This window comes from Trifolium pratense, linkage group LG1 (assembly GCF_020283565.1).
Source record: "Trifolium pratense cultivar HEN17-A07 linkage group LG1, ARS_RC_1.1, whole genome shotgun sequence".
Taxonomy (NCBI): Eukaryota; Viridiplantae; Streptophyta; class Magnoliopsida; order Fabales; family Fabaceae; genus Trifolium; species Trifolium pratense.
The window spans coordinates 45,587,157-45,604,922 of record NC_060059.1 but is presented as its reverse complement, the minus strand read 5'-3'; the positions used below and the strand labels follow the sequence as shown (position 1 = coordinate 45,604,922).

Genomic DNA, 17,766 nt, shown 5'->3' with positions numbered 1-17,766 from the left:
ATCAACATCGGTTCTAGGCTTAGGATTACTCTTTTAGATCCACCAGAAATTTTGAATGTTGGAATCATCGACCAACATGATTAACTCTATTTATCATTTGTTCAGTTTAGCTTATGTTTTAAGAACCATGTGATGTTTTATTATGGTTTGAACAATGTGTTGTTTTATTATATTTTGATTAGTATGAGTTTCAAATTCTACTTTAAAAATCATGTGTTGTATTATTGATTGACCTATGTCATTATTATTGTACTATTTCGTATTATTGGATTATTTTTAGGTCAATGTTTGATATCTTAATATTATGCCTAATTATTTATCATGATACTAACAATTAAAATATATAACAAATTCTTGGGCGTGCGTTGCACGGGTCGGAAATCTAGTGATCAAACAAGTCCACCATCTTGAAATTATGCTGTACTACTTGAATGAAGGTAATTTTTTGATGCAGCACAATGGAATTGAAATTTTGTCTAAACTTGGTGGGGATCAGCCAACAGGTCTTGATGAGTTATTATCTTTCAATTTAATCATTTGCAACTGTGTGACTGTGAGATTCAATGTGAAGGCACAAGACAAAAGGAGAGAGTTGTTGACGTGTGTCAGTGGATGACAAGTGAAGAGATGTTTTCAATCCTTGCATCCTTCATCAATGTTGCCCGGTTGCCCCACAATATCTTGGAAGTTTTTTATTCACTTGTCATATGAAGTGATCAGTTCAGTTTAATGTTTGAGTTGAATCCTTATTGGCTTGGTGATGAAAGACGGATGAATATCATTAGTCAGATGAAGGCGAGAATTGTTGACATACTGGGATATTGGGGTATGTACTCTATCGTTGCTGGTCTTCATGAAGGGAATCATCTTGCTTTTGGAAGCCAAACCTATGTTTTTAGAAGTGGCAGAATTATACCATTGATTAAAAGGATAGTAGCTGTACCAGATTGGTTCTTTTGTCTTTGTTGGACCATGCTTGCAGTATTTCTTATTAAGAATCATTTGGAAACATTGAGGGAGTATATGTTAGTCTTGGAAGTGGAGGAATATACAAGGGTAGTTATTATAATTCATCACATGATCCAGCCAAGTGTGGATAGATATAATAATGGGAAGGAGATAAATGTGTGTTTATGGAGTTCTTTGGTCGATAGAAATGATTTGTTGCCAACTGCCTTGATTGAAATGCTTATGCAATCTTGGAATTTGGAAGGAATGAAGGTTGGGTTTGTCTTGGGAAATATGGGTAGATGGGATCCAGGAGAACTCAATATTCTTATTGCAACTACAACTAATGGCTACTGTTTGGGTGACAGTTATTTTTCATGATGGTTCAACTTTGTATTTGATAGAAGCAAGCTGGATGAATGCAAAATTTCAACCTTGAGGACAAGGTTGTTTGACGGGGTGGAAATTTTTTTTTTCTACCCCAACATTTATCTCTTTACCCCTATAAACAAACCAATATTCCCATTTTACCCCTTCAAAAAACTTAAAAAAATGAATTTTGAATATTTATCCACGGTTTAACCGTGGCTAAATGAAACATTTTTCGGAACACCATCCCCTAAGTTTTCCGGTAGTTAAACCATGGCAAATATTAGAATCTGGAAAATCTTCTTTCTCACCATGGCCGAAAGTTTAACAGGAATAAGGTTTTTGTTCTTTCTTTTGGGACAATTTTTGTAGCAACACTTATGATGTTGTTAAGGTTGAAAAATCCAATCTTGTTCATGGATTCTAAGAGGGAACTAATAAAGTTTACATTTTTATTCAAATGTGCGATTATAGAAACTAAATCATAGGTTTAAGCAATTTGAAATCAGGGTTTTGATTAAAACAGTGTAAATCAAAAGCAATGGAAACTTTAATATTTTCCATGGTGAGAAAGAAGGAATTGATAGATTTTCCAGATTCTAAAAGAGATGGAAAAGAAGATCGGTTAGATTTTCCAGAGTCTAATATTTGCCACAGTGTAACCGTGGCTAACTCTTTTCGGAACACTTTTTTTTCAACCGTTCCGGTTTACATTTGTTACAGGAAAACTTAAAGGATAGTGTTCCGAAAAATGTTCCATTTAGCCACGGTTTAACCGTGGCTAAATGTTCAAAACTCATTTTTTAAGTTTTTTTGAAGTGGTAAAATGGGAATATTGATTTGTTTGTAGGGGTAAAGGGATAAATGTTGGGGTAGAAAAAAAAATTTCATGGGGTGGATATAATGTGAAAGTGGGCCTTAACTTTGGCCTAAGACTAAGGCGTGGAAAGGAATGAAATAATGATAAGGTGACATGAGTGCATAAAGAAGATGATGACTCACTCCGCTATATAAGGAGTGTTATGCAGAAGGAATAAGTAGCTAATAATTGAGATATTTCTTGGTAGGGTCACTTTATGTGATTTGGGCAAAACGCTCGGCGTTTTGTGGGCTAGTAGTTATATTGCTATTAGTTTGTTACTATCTTTCTATTCAATTTTTCATTGTAATCGCATATTCCATTAATATAATTGCAAGTTTTTCTTCCATTCTACTTCATTGTTACTGTTTCATTCATTTTCTTAATTCATAAACCCATCAATTGGTCCGACCTGCTGGATCCAACGAAGAGCCAGTGATGGAGGATGTTTGAAAAATCTATTTTTTCAAACAAAAAAAAAAACTATTTTTTTATCTTGTGTTTGTTTCAGATTTTTTTCAAAAATCTTTTTTTTTCCATCAAAATGAGAATTTGGGCCTGTTTGTTTCAGATTTTTCACGAAAAACATAAATCCATTTTTTCCAAAAAAAAAAATTGATTTTTTTATTTTACTTATGTTTGTTTCAGATTTTTTTCAAAAATTGTTCATCAAAATGAGAATTTATTTTCAATAGCTTTTATCAAAATCCATTTTTTTATCACTCATCATCCCTCACCATCTTAAAAAAATAGATTTTTATGATCATGAACAAACGGAAAATAGTTTTAGAATCTAGTGTTTGTTTGTTTGAGATTTTAAAAAAATAATTTTTTTTTTAAAAAAATCATTTTCAAGAAAATAGATTTTCTTAGTCTAAAGCTATTTTTCGTTTGTTTACAATTATAAAAATCTATTTTTTTTAAGATGATGAGAGATGATTTAGGGCCTGTTTGTTTGAGATTTTTAAAAAAAAAGAATTTTTTTTTGAAGAAAATCATTTTCTTAAAAAGATTTTGAAAAAAAATCTAAAGCTATTTGTCGTTTCTTTACCATCATTAAAATCTATTTTTTTAAGATGGTGAGGGATGATGAATAATAAAAAAAATAGATTTTGATAAAAGCTATTGAAAATAGATTCTCATTTTGATGAAAAAAATGATTTTTTTACTAAGATAAAAAAAAATAGTTATTTTTTTTGGAAAAAATAGATTTTTTTGGTGAAAAATCTGAAACAAACAGGCCCTTAAAATCATAAAAAAGATTTTTTTTTTTATTTTTTTAAAAAAAAAAATCATTTTCAAGAAAATCTAAAGCTATTTTCCATTTGTTTACAATCATAAAAATCTATTTTTTTTTAAGATAGTGAGGAATGATTAAAAAAAATGATTTTTTTAAAAAAAAAATCACTTTCAAGAAAATTGATTTTCTTGAAGAAAATTTAAAACTATTTTCCGTTTGTTTACAATCATAATTGTTTTCTGACGGAATCTAAATCCACTCCATTATGCTTCATTTCCCCTCAGTTTTCATCCGGATGAATGACATGTGGCAATTAAGAGTTTCAATGGCTGAGATTAAAAAATCAGCCACATAGTAACACTTGTGAACCAACAACAACCTAGTTGCTATCTTCTTGCTTCACCATCTCTCTTAGCCTCTTTGCCTTTTTTGTCACCGCCGCAGCATCACTGTAGCACCTCTGTTATTTTTCTTGGTCAACCTGTTATTGATTTTCAAAACTGAAATTTTTTATTTTAATTTTGCGATAAAATTTTCAACTTTAAATTGCAACTGCTGATATGAGAGAGAGAGAGAGAGAGAGAGAGAGAGAGGGCGATTCAAAGAGACACTGAAGTAAAGTGAAAGTTATGGAGAAACACTTTGTGAAGTAACAACAACAACCTATTGAATGGTTACTCTCCTTTTCTCAGTATCGTCGTACCGTCAACCACCACCATGTCAAAGCTCCGCCACCACTGTGTATTCAATCTTGGTCTTCTTCTTTCTCTCAAATTCATTGTTATGGATCTGAAATTTTTCCCAAATCTTTTGGATTTGCATTTTTTCCCCAAATCTTTTTCGAGCAATAACGGCGACGCCCATAAGTCAAAGAGACGGCGGGAGATGAACGGTGGCACTTGGGCGGCGACGACAATAAGTCAAAGAGATCGATGGTGAAGCAACATAAATGGGGTGATTTTTGTTAGTTCACGTTTTGTCTGTTGTCTCTGTAACGTTTTAATCTCAGTCATTGAAACTCTTAATTGCCACATGTCATTCATCCGGATGAAAACTGAGGAAAAATGGAGCATATGGTAATGGAGTGGATCTGAAGAGCATTTGGGTTCGTATATGCTCCAATAGCTTACGTTCCATTTCACTTCAGTTCCTTTATGTATGACACGTGGCAATTAAAAATTTCAGATATGCTCCAATAGCCTCATGCCCAGGGCGAACAGTCTCATTAGCACCTGACGTAGCTGGAGCTTTCCGTGACCACTTCTTCGGAGAGTTCTGAGCCGCATTTTCTTTCCTGGCAGATGCACTAGCCTTAGTTGCACGTTTCCTTCTATCAGCATCTTTGGATGTATTTCCCATATCTAAACATCACAAAAAAAAAAACAAATTATTCCTACACCACACTTACTATCTAAACCAAATGACAACAGAAGAAACAGCAGGCAGAATATACGCTCGCTTGCTTACTGTGAAGCGAACGCATAATTCCTATTGCTTTCTGGTAAGCGAACACTAGTTCACCATTTGTTTGTCACAACGTGAACCAACACAGTCATGCATGCAGAAAAATAAACGGGAACAAAGCTTTTACCTTATATTACTTTTTGCTCCTTTGATTATTGCGACTCTAAACGACCAAGAAACCTTCAATTTCGACCAACTAAGGTTTTGGGAGAATTGAGGGCTTGGGCTATAGGTTTGGGAGTATTGTGCTTTAAAACATAACTTCCTTTGTTGTTTTCAACCACAAACGGCCAATAAACCTTCAATTTTACCAGTAGGCCAATACTCATCATAGTTTTTCAGAAATCGTTGAAATGGGAAAGAAGAAGATGAAGCCGTGTTATCATTAAGACGTGTTCGCATCTTAGATAGCGAACTTGTTAAATGTCAGGGGGTGGGTGAATTCAAAGGTCACTGCAACCTCGAACGCGATCGACGTGCTCACGTCCTACAAAGCGAGAAGGGTAGTTTGGTCATTTCAGGGGGTGACTGAGACATTGCAAGGGGTGCGAAAAGTACAAATCATAAGATTAATGCTTGCAGCATGCAAGGAGCTTCCTAAAACATGTCATGATGCAACAAATAATAGATCAAACTACGTATTCATAAATTTCATTTGCCTTGAGCACTCAAAGAATTGTAGTTTGAAAGGCATTCAATCGACCAATTGAAGAAGAATCATTACATAATAATGAAGAAAAATATAAATACAGTCTTCCAGATATAAAAGTTGCTTAATTCAGTTATATAAACTCTTCAATTACAAAGTTTATTAGGGTCTAATATCTAAACATCGATGTATAAACTCAGTGCTTTCAAGTTTCAACCAACATGTGGACAAATCGATAACCGGAACAGATTCCCTATAGGATGAGAGTAATATTGACAAGGTCTTAGCTTCCCTTAATTTTAGCAACAGCTTCTGATAGCAGAGTTTCAAGTTCTCCTTTCCTGTACAGCTTAAGTGTATCTGCACAAATAAAATAACGTGGGAAACAAAAGGAGAATACAAAAGAAATTTCACATTGCTAAGATTTTTATCAAACTGCTTAATGCTGGTCTTTCTGAGAATGCTAGAAATCCAAACAGAAATGATAACGTGGCACAATATTAATGCAATTCCACAAGCATGTTTTCCAGACAAAAGAGCATTTAAATGGTTAACTGGAAACTGAGATAAATTGCTATCATAATTAGCACTGCTCAAATCCAAATTCATATATTCAGACGATTTACTACATTTGCTGTCATATACATTTTGAAGTAAAAGCAGAGGAATGTGAAAAAGAAGAATAATATTTTGAGCAGTCGAGACATCCCCCTCAGTTAAATAATCAATAATAAAACAAGAGCACAAGGAATATATACCTGTACAGCCACCGATGTGATTGCCACCTGCAATGAAGAAAACTTTAGGGTCGGGAATAAACTGTTCTATTCAAAAGATAAAATTAAATCAAGGGTAACAGACTTTTGTTGTTTTAGAATATTATATTAGATAATATGAGGATGTAATACAGTATATTAATCCATAATTCAAGGCATGGGAATAATTGAAATAGTATATCAGGATTTGACTGTGAGAACTTTCCACAATTGTGAATGGCAAGTGTGGCATAATTTTAAGTTGGAGTTTCTAAAGTTACATTCTTTACAGAAAGAACTTTGGAGTTAGCTGAAAGAACTCGTATCAGACTGGGAAATTCAGTCTGGGAAAAAAAACATAGCAATGAAGGGGGATTCAGTCTGGGAAATTTATTGTCTAAAAATATTGCCTTGGCAATCAAGACATCAAGTGTCTGCGGCATATTCTCCTAGATGGACTACTCCTTTGGATATTTGATTTCAATTACCTTCAGTGAAACACTTGTATCCAACTCTTGCAGGATACTTGGGGCTGGAAGTGATTCCTCAAAGGATTTTCCTTAGGGTTCCCTAACAAACTGGTAATTTCACTTTAGTAAGAACTTGAAAAGTTTCTCCTTAACAAACCCACTAGGAAATGTATTGGGTTCAAATCCAACCCTTAGAACGCAACAACTATTAAAGCTTTTGAGGGAGAGTTTTGTTGTCCATTGAAATTCTATCCGGCTCAAGGGATTAGTCAGTGCAGTTGCGCATAGAGGATAACTAATTTACACACAAAAAACCCACGGGAAAGACATGGTTATTTAAAGGCAGTCTCCAACTCAGACTTGCAGAGAGAATGACAGCCTGTGCATCATTAGTTTTTCTCTTCTCACACCCTCTGTTGTAGTAGTTACTCTGTCACCTACTACGCTTGTGGATAGTTGCAAACCTAGAAATGGAGGGGGATTCGGTCTGCGAAATTTCGTGTCTAAAAATATTGCCATGGAAAGTGGCTATGGCATTCTCCTAGATGGACTACTCTTTTGGACATCTGATTTCTATTACCTTCAGTGCAATACTTGTATCAAACTCTGGGAAGATGAATACTTGGGGATGGAAATGACTCCTCATAGGCTTTTTCTTAGTTCTCCCTCACAGACCGGGAATTCCACTTTTTAGTAAGAACTTGAATGATAGAGAAGTTATTCATTCACAATACCTTCTGCTGCTAGATCTACTCAGTTTTTTTGCTAACAATGATGATAGAAAGCATTTCAAATTTATATTTTTATGGTGTATTTTTTCATCAATCCTTCTCAAACTCCCCAAATATTCAAAAGTTCCTCCTTAACAAACCCATTGGGAAATCCATGGTTATTTCAATGGAGTTTTTTGTATTATTAGTTTTTCTCTTAACTTTTCACCCCCTCTGTGGTTGTTGTTCTCTCACCTTTGTTTTCATAGAGGATACTTATCCTATCTTAATGGCAAATATTTTCAGCTGAGCTTATATCCTTCTCTCTCCCTTTCATACTTTTCAGGCCCAAACACAGCTTCTTGGTTTCATAAATCACTAGATATCAAGCATATTCACCATGCCTTCAACCCATAAGTGCTCGATATATACCCCTATATATGATATAATTTCAATTTATTTATCTGCCTTATATAATTTCTTAAGCTGAACATACACAGAAGTCTGTACAAGATTTTGCCATATCTAAGTAATGATAACCTAATCAACATGACTGAAATATGCAAGCTAACAAGCTCATATTCTATCATCTTTAATATCTTTCCTTGGGTTTATATTAGGGTTAATATTTCACAAAAGGAACAAAATGAAATAAAAAATTATCCATTTCACCTTTTTCCCAAAACAATCTTAAATTGAATCATTTTCAAGATATTTTAGAACCGATAAGGAGCATGATAAGCACCTCCACCTCACTCAAGATAAATTGACAAGCAAAATTCATGCAGTATTCCAGCAACTAATTAGGGCCTGTTTGGTTTGGTTATTTTAATTTATCTACGGGCATAAGCACTAGTGAGACTGTTTGTGAGAGTTTAAGAAAACAGCTTACGACATGTCCATAATCTATTTTCAGCTTACTTACATAAGCTCTCCACGATATCTTATGGAAATATCGTATACCTTATATGGAAACAGTTTTATTTTATTTTATTTTTGTAACATAATAAATTTTTGAACAAGTATTATACATAATAAATTACTATATGATAAGTGCTTATGCTATTTCCGAAGAGGAACAAAATACTATGACATTCTAAATTAAATTTCCCTCACCTCTCTATTTCCCCAGAACAATTGGAATCACTAACAAGATATTTTAAAGGCGTAAATATGCTTTTAGTCACTACAAAATTATGAGCTTTCAACTTTAATCCCTCAAAATTTAAAATAATTTATCGACTGTAGTCCTCGTCCCTAATTATAAGACCTCTTTGACCACTGCATGTATGCCAATGCACAATTTTGATCACTAATATCTGATAGCTTTGGTAGGGTCTACAAAAGAAGAGGAAACAAAAGGGATGTAGGATAATATTCTGTTGCAGTGATTGATAGCTTTGGTAGGGTCTACAAAAGAAGAGGAAACAAAAGGGATGTAGGATAATATTCTGTTGCAGTGAGTCAGGGGTGTGATGGATAGATGACAGAGAGATAAATGACTTTTAAACACCATTAATGGCGCAGATGGCAGAGAGAGAAAAACAGATATGACAGATTTTGGCATTATTAATAATGGACTCATCATTGGAGTCAGTCATGCTTAAGTTTTAGATGCTTCTATGCATGTGGAGACCCTGAGTAGCTCGAATTACTCAGTTTATTCTTTCATCCATTGTTATTTCTTTTACTATTCCGTTGTACTTCACAATTAGATCCCATTTGAACTCTAATTGGATTTCCAGAAATAATATACAGTCGTTTTCCTTATTTTCTATTGTTTCCCTACTGATTTTTGTTAGATTACTAAATTGAATCCTATCAATTTGGTATCTAGAGCCTTGGTTACGTTCAAACGGTGCATGGAAATTACGAGAAGGATTATGGAGAATCGCATTGACCAAGTAGAACAAAGAATGGGTAACATAGAGAATTCTGTCGATGAGATTCGTAAAATTGTTTTAGAACAACAGTCGCGACCTCAAATAACACTTGAACAGATCCGTCAGCTCATTCAGGAGCAACCGGTTCATCAGCACCGTCGTCAAGGACGACCGTTAGGAAGAAGTAACCATGACGACGAGGAGGAGGACTGGAGCGAAGAGAGTACGATGTCGTTGAGACCAAGACGACAACCAAGGAGACACGATGGTGGGAACCGATTGGGTTACGCCGGAGGTAGGAGGAGGTTGGAGATCCCGATCTTTAAGGGAGATGATGCGTATGGATGGTTAGTCCGTGTTGAACGCTACTTCCGTCTGAATGAAGTGCGTATGCAGGATAAGGTGGACACGGTGGTGCTAGCCATGGAAGAGAAGGCTTTGAACTGGTTTCAATGGTGGGAGGAACAAACACCGTTGAGAAATTGGGAGGAATTTAAGATGGCAGTACTAAGGAGGTTTCAGCCAGGATTGCTTCATAATCCATTGGGACCTCTGTTGAGCCTAAGACAGAAGAGTACAGTAATGGAGTATAGAGATAAATTTGAACAGTTGGTGGCACCATTACGTAAAGAAGATAGAGTGATGTTAGACTCTATTTTTTTGAATGGATTGAAGGAGGAGATTCAGGCAGAGTTGAAAATGTATGAGAGCCAAGATCTATCTGACTTGATGGATCGTGCCTTGCTTATTGAAGAGAGGAATGATGTGATGATGAGGAGAGGGGTTAGCTGGAAGGACAGAGGCAGTACCCATAGATTCAAAGATCCAGGAGATGTTAGTGGAGGAAAGAGGGAAAGTGAGAAAGGAGGAGCAGGGACCAATGATAAGTATAGAGGGAAGAGATTGGAACCTGCAGAGCTAGAAGAAAGAAGCAAGAAGGGATTGTGCTTCAAATGTGGTGACAAGTGGAATAGGGAGCACATATGCAAGTTCAAACACATGAGCTTGAGATTGTGTGAAGGCAGTAGTGGTGAAGAGGAGGTAGATGAGGTAGTAGCCGAGGAAGGGAGTGAAGCAGTAACTGTTGTGGAGTTGAAAACATTGCAGCTGTCATTACAAAGCAGAGAAGGTTTTACTTCCAACAAATCTTTCAAAGTTTGGGTACAAATTGGTGACAGACAGGTGCTGACTTTGATAGATTCTGGAGCTACTAGCAATTTTATCTCACCCAGTTTGGTGGAGGAGTTGGATTTGACATTAGTGGATACAGCCACTTATGTTATTGAAGTAGGTAACGGGGAGAAGGTGAAGAATCAAGGAGTGTGTGAAAATTTGAACTTCCAGATACAAGGGGTTAATTTTCAACAACATTTTTTCATCATGAAGTTGGGAGGGACAGAGATGGTATTAGGGATGGACTGGCTTGCAAGCTTGGGTAATATAGAGGCTAATTTTGGTAACCTTTGTCTGAAGTGGGAGTTGGAAGGAACCAAATATATAGTTCAAGGTGACCCGGCTATGTGCAACAGTCAAGCAACTTGGAAAGCTATGATGAAGGCTATTGTTAATGAAGGAGTAGGGTTCTATATACAACCTATCACTGATGAAGAGAAAGTAGCACCAGAAGTTGTGGACTTAAATGAATGGAAGGGAGTTTTGGAAGAATTTGCTGAGGTCTTTAACATGCCATCTGGTTTACCACCCACCAGAGAGCATGACCACGCTATAGTGCTCAAACCAGATGCCAACATTCCCAACTTAAGGCCATATAGGTACCCTTACTACCAGAAGAATGAGATAGAGAAGATTGTGAAGGAAATGTTACAAGCTGGCATTATCAGACACAGTACAAGTCCATTTTCAAGTCCAGTTTTATTGGTGAAAAAGAAAGATGGAGGATGGAGATTCTGCACCGACTACAGGGCTTTGAACAAGGTAACTGTACCTAACAAATTCCCTATACCAGTCATTGATGAGTTATTAGATGAGTTGAGTGGTGCTGTAATATTTTCTAAGTTGGATCTTAAGTCAGGTTATCACCAAATTAGGATGAGGGAGGGTGATATAGATAAGACGGCTTTTAGAACCCATGAGGGGCACTATGAGTACTTGGTTATGCCTTTTGGCCTTACCAATGCTCCATCAACTTTTCAAGCATTGATGAATGAGGTTTTGAGGCCATACCTTAGAAAATTTGTTTTAGTTTTCTTTGATGATATTCTAATATATAGTGCTAATAAGAATGAGCATGTGAAGCACTTGAGAGAAATTTTACAAGTTTTGAAAAACCATCAGTTATTTGCTAACAAGAAAAAGTGTTCATTTGGCCAAGAGGAAATTGAATATCTAGGTCACTTGATATCTGGTAGAGGAGTATCAGCTGATCCTAAAAAGATTGAGGATATGTTGAAGTGGCCATACCCAAAAGAGATCAAAAGTCTAAGGGGATTTTTGGGTTTAACTGGATATTATAGGAAGTTTGTGAAGAACTATAGTAAGATTGCGTGGCCTCTGACTCAATTGCTCAAAAAAGACAGTTTCCAATGGAATGCAGAAGCTCAACAAGCATTTGAACTCCTTAAGCAAGCTATGACAACTCTCCCAGTTCTAATCATGCCTGACTTTAACAAGGACTTTGTGGTAGAAACTGATGCCTCTGGTAAGGGAATAGGTGCTGTTTTGATGCAGGAAGGAAGACCAGTAGCTTACATGAGCCAAACACTGTCAGAGAGAGCTCAAAATAAATCAGTTTATGAAAGGGAGTTGATGGCAATTGTTATTGCTGTACAAAAGTGGAGACCATACTTGCTGGGCAAGCATTTTCAAGTCCACACTGACCAAAAAAGCTTGAAATTCTTGACTGAGCAGAAGGTGTTGGGGGGAGATCAGCAGAAATGGTTAGCAAAACTGATGGGCTATGACTTTGAAGTGAAATATAAACCTGGGAAGGAGAATAGTGTTGCTGATGCACTATCAAGGCAGATGCAATATCAGGCTGTGACCATGATTCAATGTGAAGCATGGGAAGGGTTGGAGAGTGAAATTCAAGATGATGATAAGTTGAAGAAGGTGGTACAAGATTTGATAGGGGAACCTCTCAGTCATCAAGGGTACCAATTGAAAGGAGGAAGGTTATATCATGAAGGCAGAATAGTCATTCCTAAGAATTCACCTAGAATTGCTTGGCTCTTACATGAATTCCATGATACCTCAGCTGGAGGACACTCGGGGTATTTGAGAACATACAAGAAGATATCGGGGGTTGTGTATTGGGAGGGAATGAGGAAATGCATCAAGGAGTATGTTGAAGCGTGTGAAGTGTGTCAGAGAAATAAATATCAAACCCTCAGCCCTGGAGGATTATTACAGCCTTTACCAATTCCCACACAGGTATGGACTGACATCTCTATGGACTTCATAGGCGGGTTACCTAAAGCTCAAGGGGTGGATACTATAATGGTGGTTGTGGATAGGTTAACTAAGTATGCTCATTTTTTGCCTATTTGTCATCCATATACAGCTAAAGAAGTAGCCAATGTGTTCATTAAGGAAATAGTGAAGCTACATGGGTTTCCAAATTCCATAGTGTCCGATAGAGACAGGGTGTTTCTTAGCTCATTCTGGACTGAAGTTTTTAAACAAGCAGGTACCAAGTTGAAATTTAGCAGTGCATATCACCCTCAGTCGGATGGCCAAACTGAGGTAGTGAATCGATGTTTGGAAACCTATTTAAGATGTTTGACTGGTAGACAACCTAAACAGTGGCCTAGGTGGTTATCTTGGGCAGAGTATTGGTATAATACCAACTACCATGCTTCTTTAAAAACCACACCATTTGAGGCTCTTTATGGGAGAACACCTCCAGTGTTGGTTAAGGGGAATGAAAGTCTATCTGCCATAGAAGAGGTTAATAGACTTACTGCTGAGAGGAATGTGGTGTTAGAAGAACTGAAGGATCAATTACTAAAGGCTCAGGATAAGATGAGAACTCAAGCTAATAAGCACAGAAGAGAGGTAGCGTATGAAGTAGGAGATATGGTTTATTTGAAGATACAACCTTACAAATTGCAGAAGTTAGCTAAAAGGTTTAATCAAAAACTTAGTCCAAGATACTATGGGCCTTTCGAAATTTTGCAGAAGATAGGAGCTGTAGCTTATAAACTACAACTTCCTGATGACAGTAGGGTCCATCCAGTGTTTCATGTATCCCTTTTGAAGAAGGCATTAGCACCCAACATTGAACCACAACCTTTACCTAGCTGTATGAATGAATCCTGGCAGTTAGAACCCGAACCGGAGGAAACCTTAGACACCAGAAGGAATGACACAGGAGAGATGGAGGTATTAGTGAAGTGGAAAGGTCTCCCAGCTTTTGAAAATTCTTGGGAATTAGTTGATAAGCTCAGGAAAGAATATCCAAGATTTCTCCTTGAGGACAAGGAGAATTTTGAAGGGAGGGGAATTGATAGCTTTGGTAGGGTCTACAAAAGAAGAGGAAACAAAAGGGATGTAGGATAATATTCTGTTGCAGTGAGTCAGGGGTGTGATGGATAGATGACAGAGAGATAAATGACTTTTAAACACCATTAATGGCGCAGATGGCAGAGAGAGAAAAACAGATATGACAGATTTTGGCATTATTAATAATGGACTCATCATTGGAGTCAGTCATGCTTAAGTTTTAGATGCTTCTATGCATGTGGAGACCCTGAGTAGCTCGAATTACTCAGTTTATTCTTTCATCCATTGTTATTTCTTTTACTATTCCGTTGTACTTCACAATTAGATCCCATTTGAACTCTAATTGGATTTCCAGAAATAATATACAGTCGTTTTCCTTATTTTCTATTGTTTCCCTACTGATTTTTGTTAGATTACTAAATTGAATCCTATCAATATCTTTAATTGTCTATTAGTAAAAATTATAAAAATTTAATATTTTGAAAATACTCATCAAAACAAATTGAACAAGATCTTACATGCTAATATTTACATTTATACATTATTAAAACAATACAGTCAAAACAAGCTAAATGAATAGTATATTTTTGTTAAACAGGATCTTATAATTATATATTTTTTGTAAAAAGTTTTCAAAATAGAGATTAATCTTACAAATTGCAATATTATGGGGAAGAATGTTTTTTTTTCAGCTAAAAAAAAAATTTAAACCCAACATGCAGTTGATTTACCTATAAAGACATTTGGGACAGTGTATTGGCCAGTGATTCTTTCCAATAATTTCTGCAACTGTGGACCTTGTGGACCTAAAATAAAATAATATAAAATAAATAAATACACAAACAAAATTGCAAGCAATAGTTGAGTTGTAAATGATGAATTAGGGTTTGAGTTGAAATACCCAATTCGTCCAATTCGATGACCAAAGGTTGAACACCAAGTTTGTTGAACAATGATTTAACCTCGGAACAATAGGAGCACCAGGATTTGGAATAAACGACAACAGGATTTTGAGAAAGGGTGTTTTTGACGGTTTCTTCGAGACGAGAGCCAAAGGAGGGGGAAGAAGAAGAGGGAGAAGGAGAAGAAGACATGGCTCGAGGGAAAGTGAATGGGCGTGATATTGAGGAAGATGCATTGATGATGGGTGAAGGAGTGGAGAAAGTGAAGATTTTTGAGATGGAGGAAGAAGAAGATGAGTTATTGTTGAAGGTAAAGCGAGGAAGAGTGAAAGTGTTCGCCACTGATGATAATGCCATCATTATGCAATTCACTTTCCTTTTGGTTCTGTCTTGTCTGTTCTCCTAATGTGTTTTTTTTTTTTTATAAGCTGTTCTCCTAAGGCTATGTTTGGATTGGTGGTACAAAATGTAATGGAGCGGAATGGAACATAATGGAATGAAGTGGAACGGAGCGGAATGGAGTATAGATATCATTCCATTGTTTGGATATATTTTATAAATATTCATTCCATTGCATACACCCCGATTTGAAGGGGAAAGAAAATTAGAAGATTGGAGGGTATCGGATGGAATGGGTTCCATTGTGTTCCATTCCACTTCATTCATTTTTTGCAAATCCAAACAATGGAACTTAGTTAGTTACCACTCCATTCCATTTCATTCCATCCTTTACCACTAATCCAAACATAGCCTAATGTGTTGTAGCAAGGATGCAAGCGGATCACAAAAAATTAATTCAACTACGATTCAAACTGGAAAAAAAAAAAGGCAAATGCTAAATAGTGCTCCAGGGGCATTAGTTAAGAATTTAAATTTAGAAGGTTTTTCTTGAGTATTGTGAAGTCAACACATGAAAAATCTAAATTTTGATTGTTTCAATGCATAACTTTTCCTTTATTTCTTTTTTTAGCTCCTTAACTAGTGCCGGGGGCACTAGTTAGCAAGACCCAAAAAAAAATAGAAAAAAAAAATTGATGTAGTTTGTTCGGTTCTCTCCTATTCCATTTTTAAGAATTGATTCACTAAACTAATAGGTATTATTATTATTAATTAGCCCTAAGATACACAGCTATTTCGCGGGGTCTGTCTGTGTCTATTATGTAAATTTATGTAAATGAAAAATGTTGTATATTATGGCATTTAATAGGCAAAAATAAAATAAAAAATCTCAAGAGTCACTCTAGTTTTAAATTCCAACAATTTGCAACAATTTGAAGCTGGTTGAAGGCCTTCAACGTATTTCAAATATTCCTGGCCCAGTGGGCCAAACTATATAAATGGGCTAGCCCAACCTGACTTAATTATTATTTGGTTATCTATTGAAGAATTTGGTCAGGCCCATATGGGCCATGTCGGCTAATGGGTCAGCCCGACACATTTCATTTTTTTTTGTTTATTAAATCTTATTTTATGTCACTTTGATGTATTGGTTTCTTATAATTATCATGCCCATAGTAAAGTTGGAAAAAATTATGCGTCTAAATTTTTTTTTTAATCATATCGCTTGCAAGAAGGCCTGAATAAGTGTTTATAAACTAGAGACAATCATCACCTTACAAGCCGATTTTATAAGGATAAGTTAGGCCCAATACTCAATTCTAAGATGGTATTAGAGCCTATCTAGGATTCGCTGGGCCACTTCATCGAACCGCCTGCAATCGGGTTTTTGATTGGGCCCTCCACTATTTATATCCGCGCAACAAGCCCAACAGTGTTGAGCGCGATGGGGTGTGTTAAAGAAGTCCTACATCGCTTGCAAGAAGGCCTAAATAAGTGTTTATAAACTAGAGGCAATCATCACCTTACAAGCCAATTTTGTAAAGATAGGTTAAGCCCAACTTCCAATTTTAAACGTATGAATTATATTTTCAGATTCAACAACAACAACCAACACCAGGTTAATTTGAGATGGGAATATGAACAACGCACTAAATTAAATAAATTTAAAACCCTAGTTATTTTTTTTAATATAATACTCTCTCCGATACTTAATATAAGAGAAAAGTTATTTTTTAGATTAATTGAGAATCTAATATATTTAGTTTATTATATTTATATAGACTAAAGGGATTGGTTATTATACATAAGTTATCCTTATGCACCATGCATAAGTTACTTAGTGCACCCCCCAAATTACTTGTGCACCCCCCAAATTACTAGCACACCCCCCAAATTTCTCATGCACCCCCAAATTACTTGTGCACCCCAAATTTCTCATGCACCCCCAAATTTCTCATGCACCCCCAAAATTTCTCGCACACCCCCAATATGACTTTTGCCCCCCAATTTTATTTTTTTGGTCCCCTCCACATTTCTAGCCTAAACCATTTTGTTGTGGGAATGGTTTCAGAGATATGCACTCCAAAACCATTAAGTGTATAAGATGGTTTTAGAGTACAACCCTATAATTAGAATACAAACAATAATTGTGATTTGAAACCATTTAACCAACATAATGGTTTCCAGAATTTTTAAAACCATATAAACACACATAAAACCATTTTACAATACAAATGGTTTCAGTGTATAACTATCTGAAACCATTTAACCAACATAATGGTTTCCAGAATTTTTAAAACCATAAAAACACACATAAAACCATTTTACAATACAAATGGTTTCAGTGTATAACTATCTGAAACCATTTAACCAGCATAATGGTTTCCAGAATTTTTGAAACCATAAAAACACACATAAAACCATTTTACAATACAAATGGTTTTAGTGTATAACTATCTGAAACCATTTAACTGGTTTTAAATAATGATTATAATTGTACCAAAAAAAAACAATTATGATTCTAATTATAGGTTGTACTTCAAAACCATCTTATGCACTTAATGGTTTTGGAGTGTATATTTTTGAAACCATTCCCACAGCAAAATGGTTTAGGCTTGAAATATGGGGGGTTAAAAAAAAATTGGACGCACAAGTCATCTGGGGGTGCGTGAAAATTTTTGGGGGGTGCGCTAGAAATTTGGGGGTGCGCGAGAAAT

At 35.8% G+C, this 17,766-nt stretch overlaps 1 protein-coding gene across 1 annotated transcript; it reads right to left on the bottom strand.

Moving 5' to 3' along the window:
* Positions 1-5,586: 5,586 nt before the first annotated feature.
* On the bottom strand, positions 5,587-15,140 carry LOC123922685 (monothiol glutaredoxin-S10-like). The gene is made up of 4 exons (XM_045975385.1): positions 14,710-15,140; positions 14,540-14,614; positions 6,288-6,314; positions 5,587-5,889 (listed from the first exon to the last, which is right to left on the bottom strand). The coding sequence occupies exons 1-4, from the start codon at positions 15,068-15,070 to the stop codon at positions 5,813-5,815; spliced, it is 540 nt and encodes a 179-aa protein (XP_045831341.1). The 5' UTR covers positions 15,071-15,140; the 3' UTR covers positions 5,587-5,812.
* Between the last annotated feature and the right edge of the window lie 2,626 nt (positions 15,141-17,766).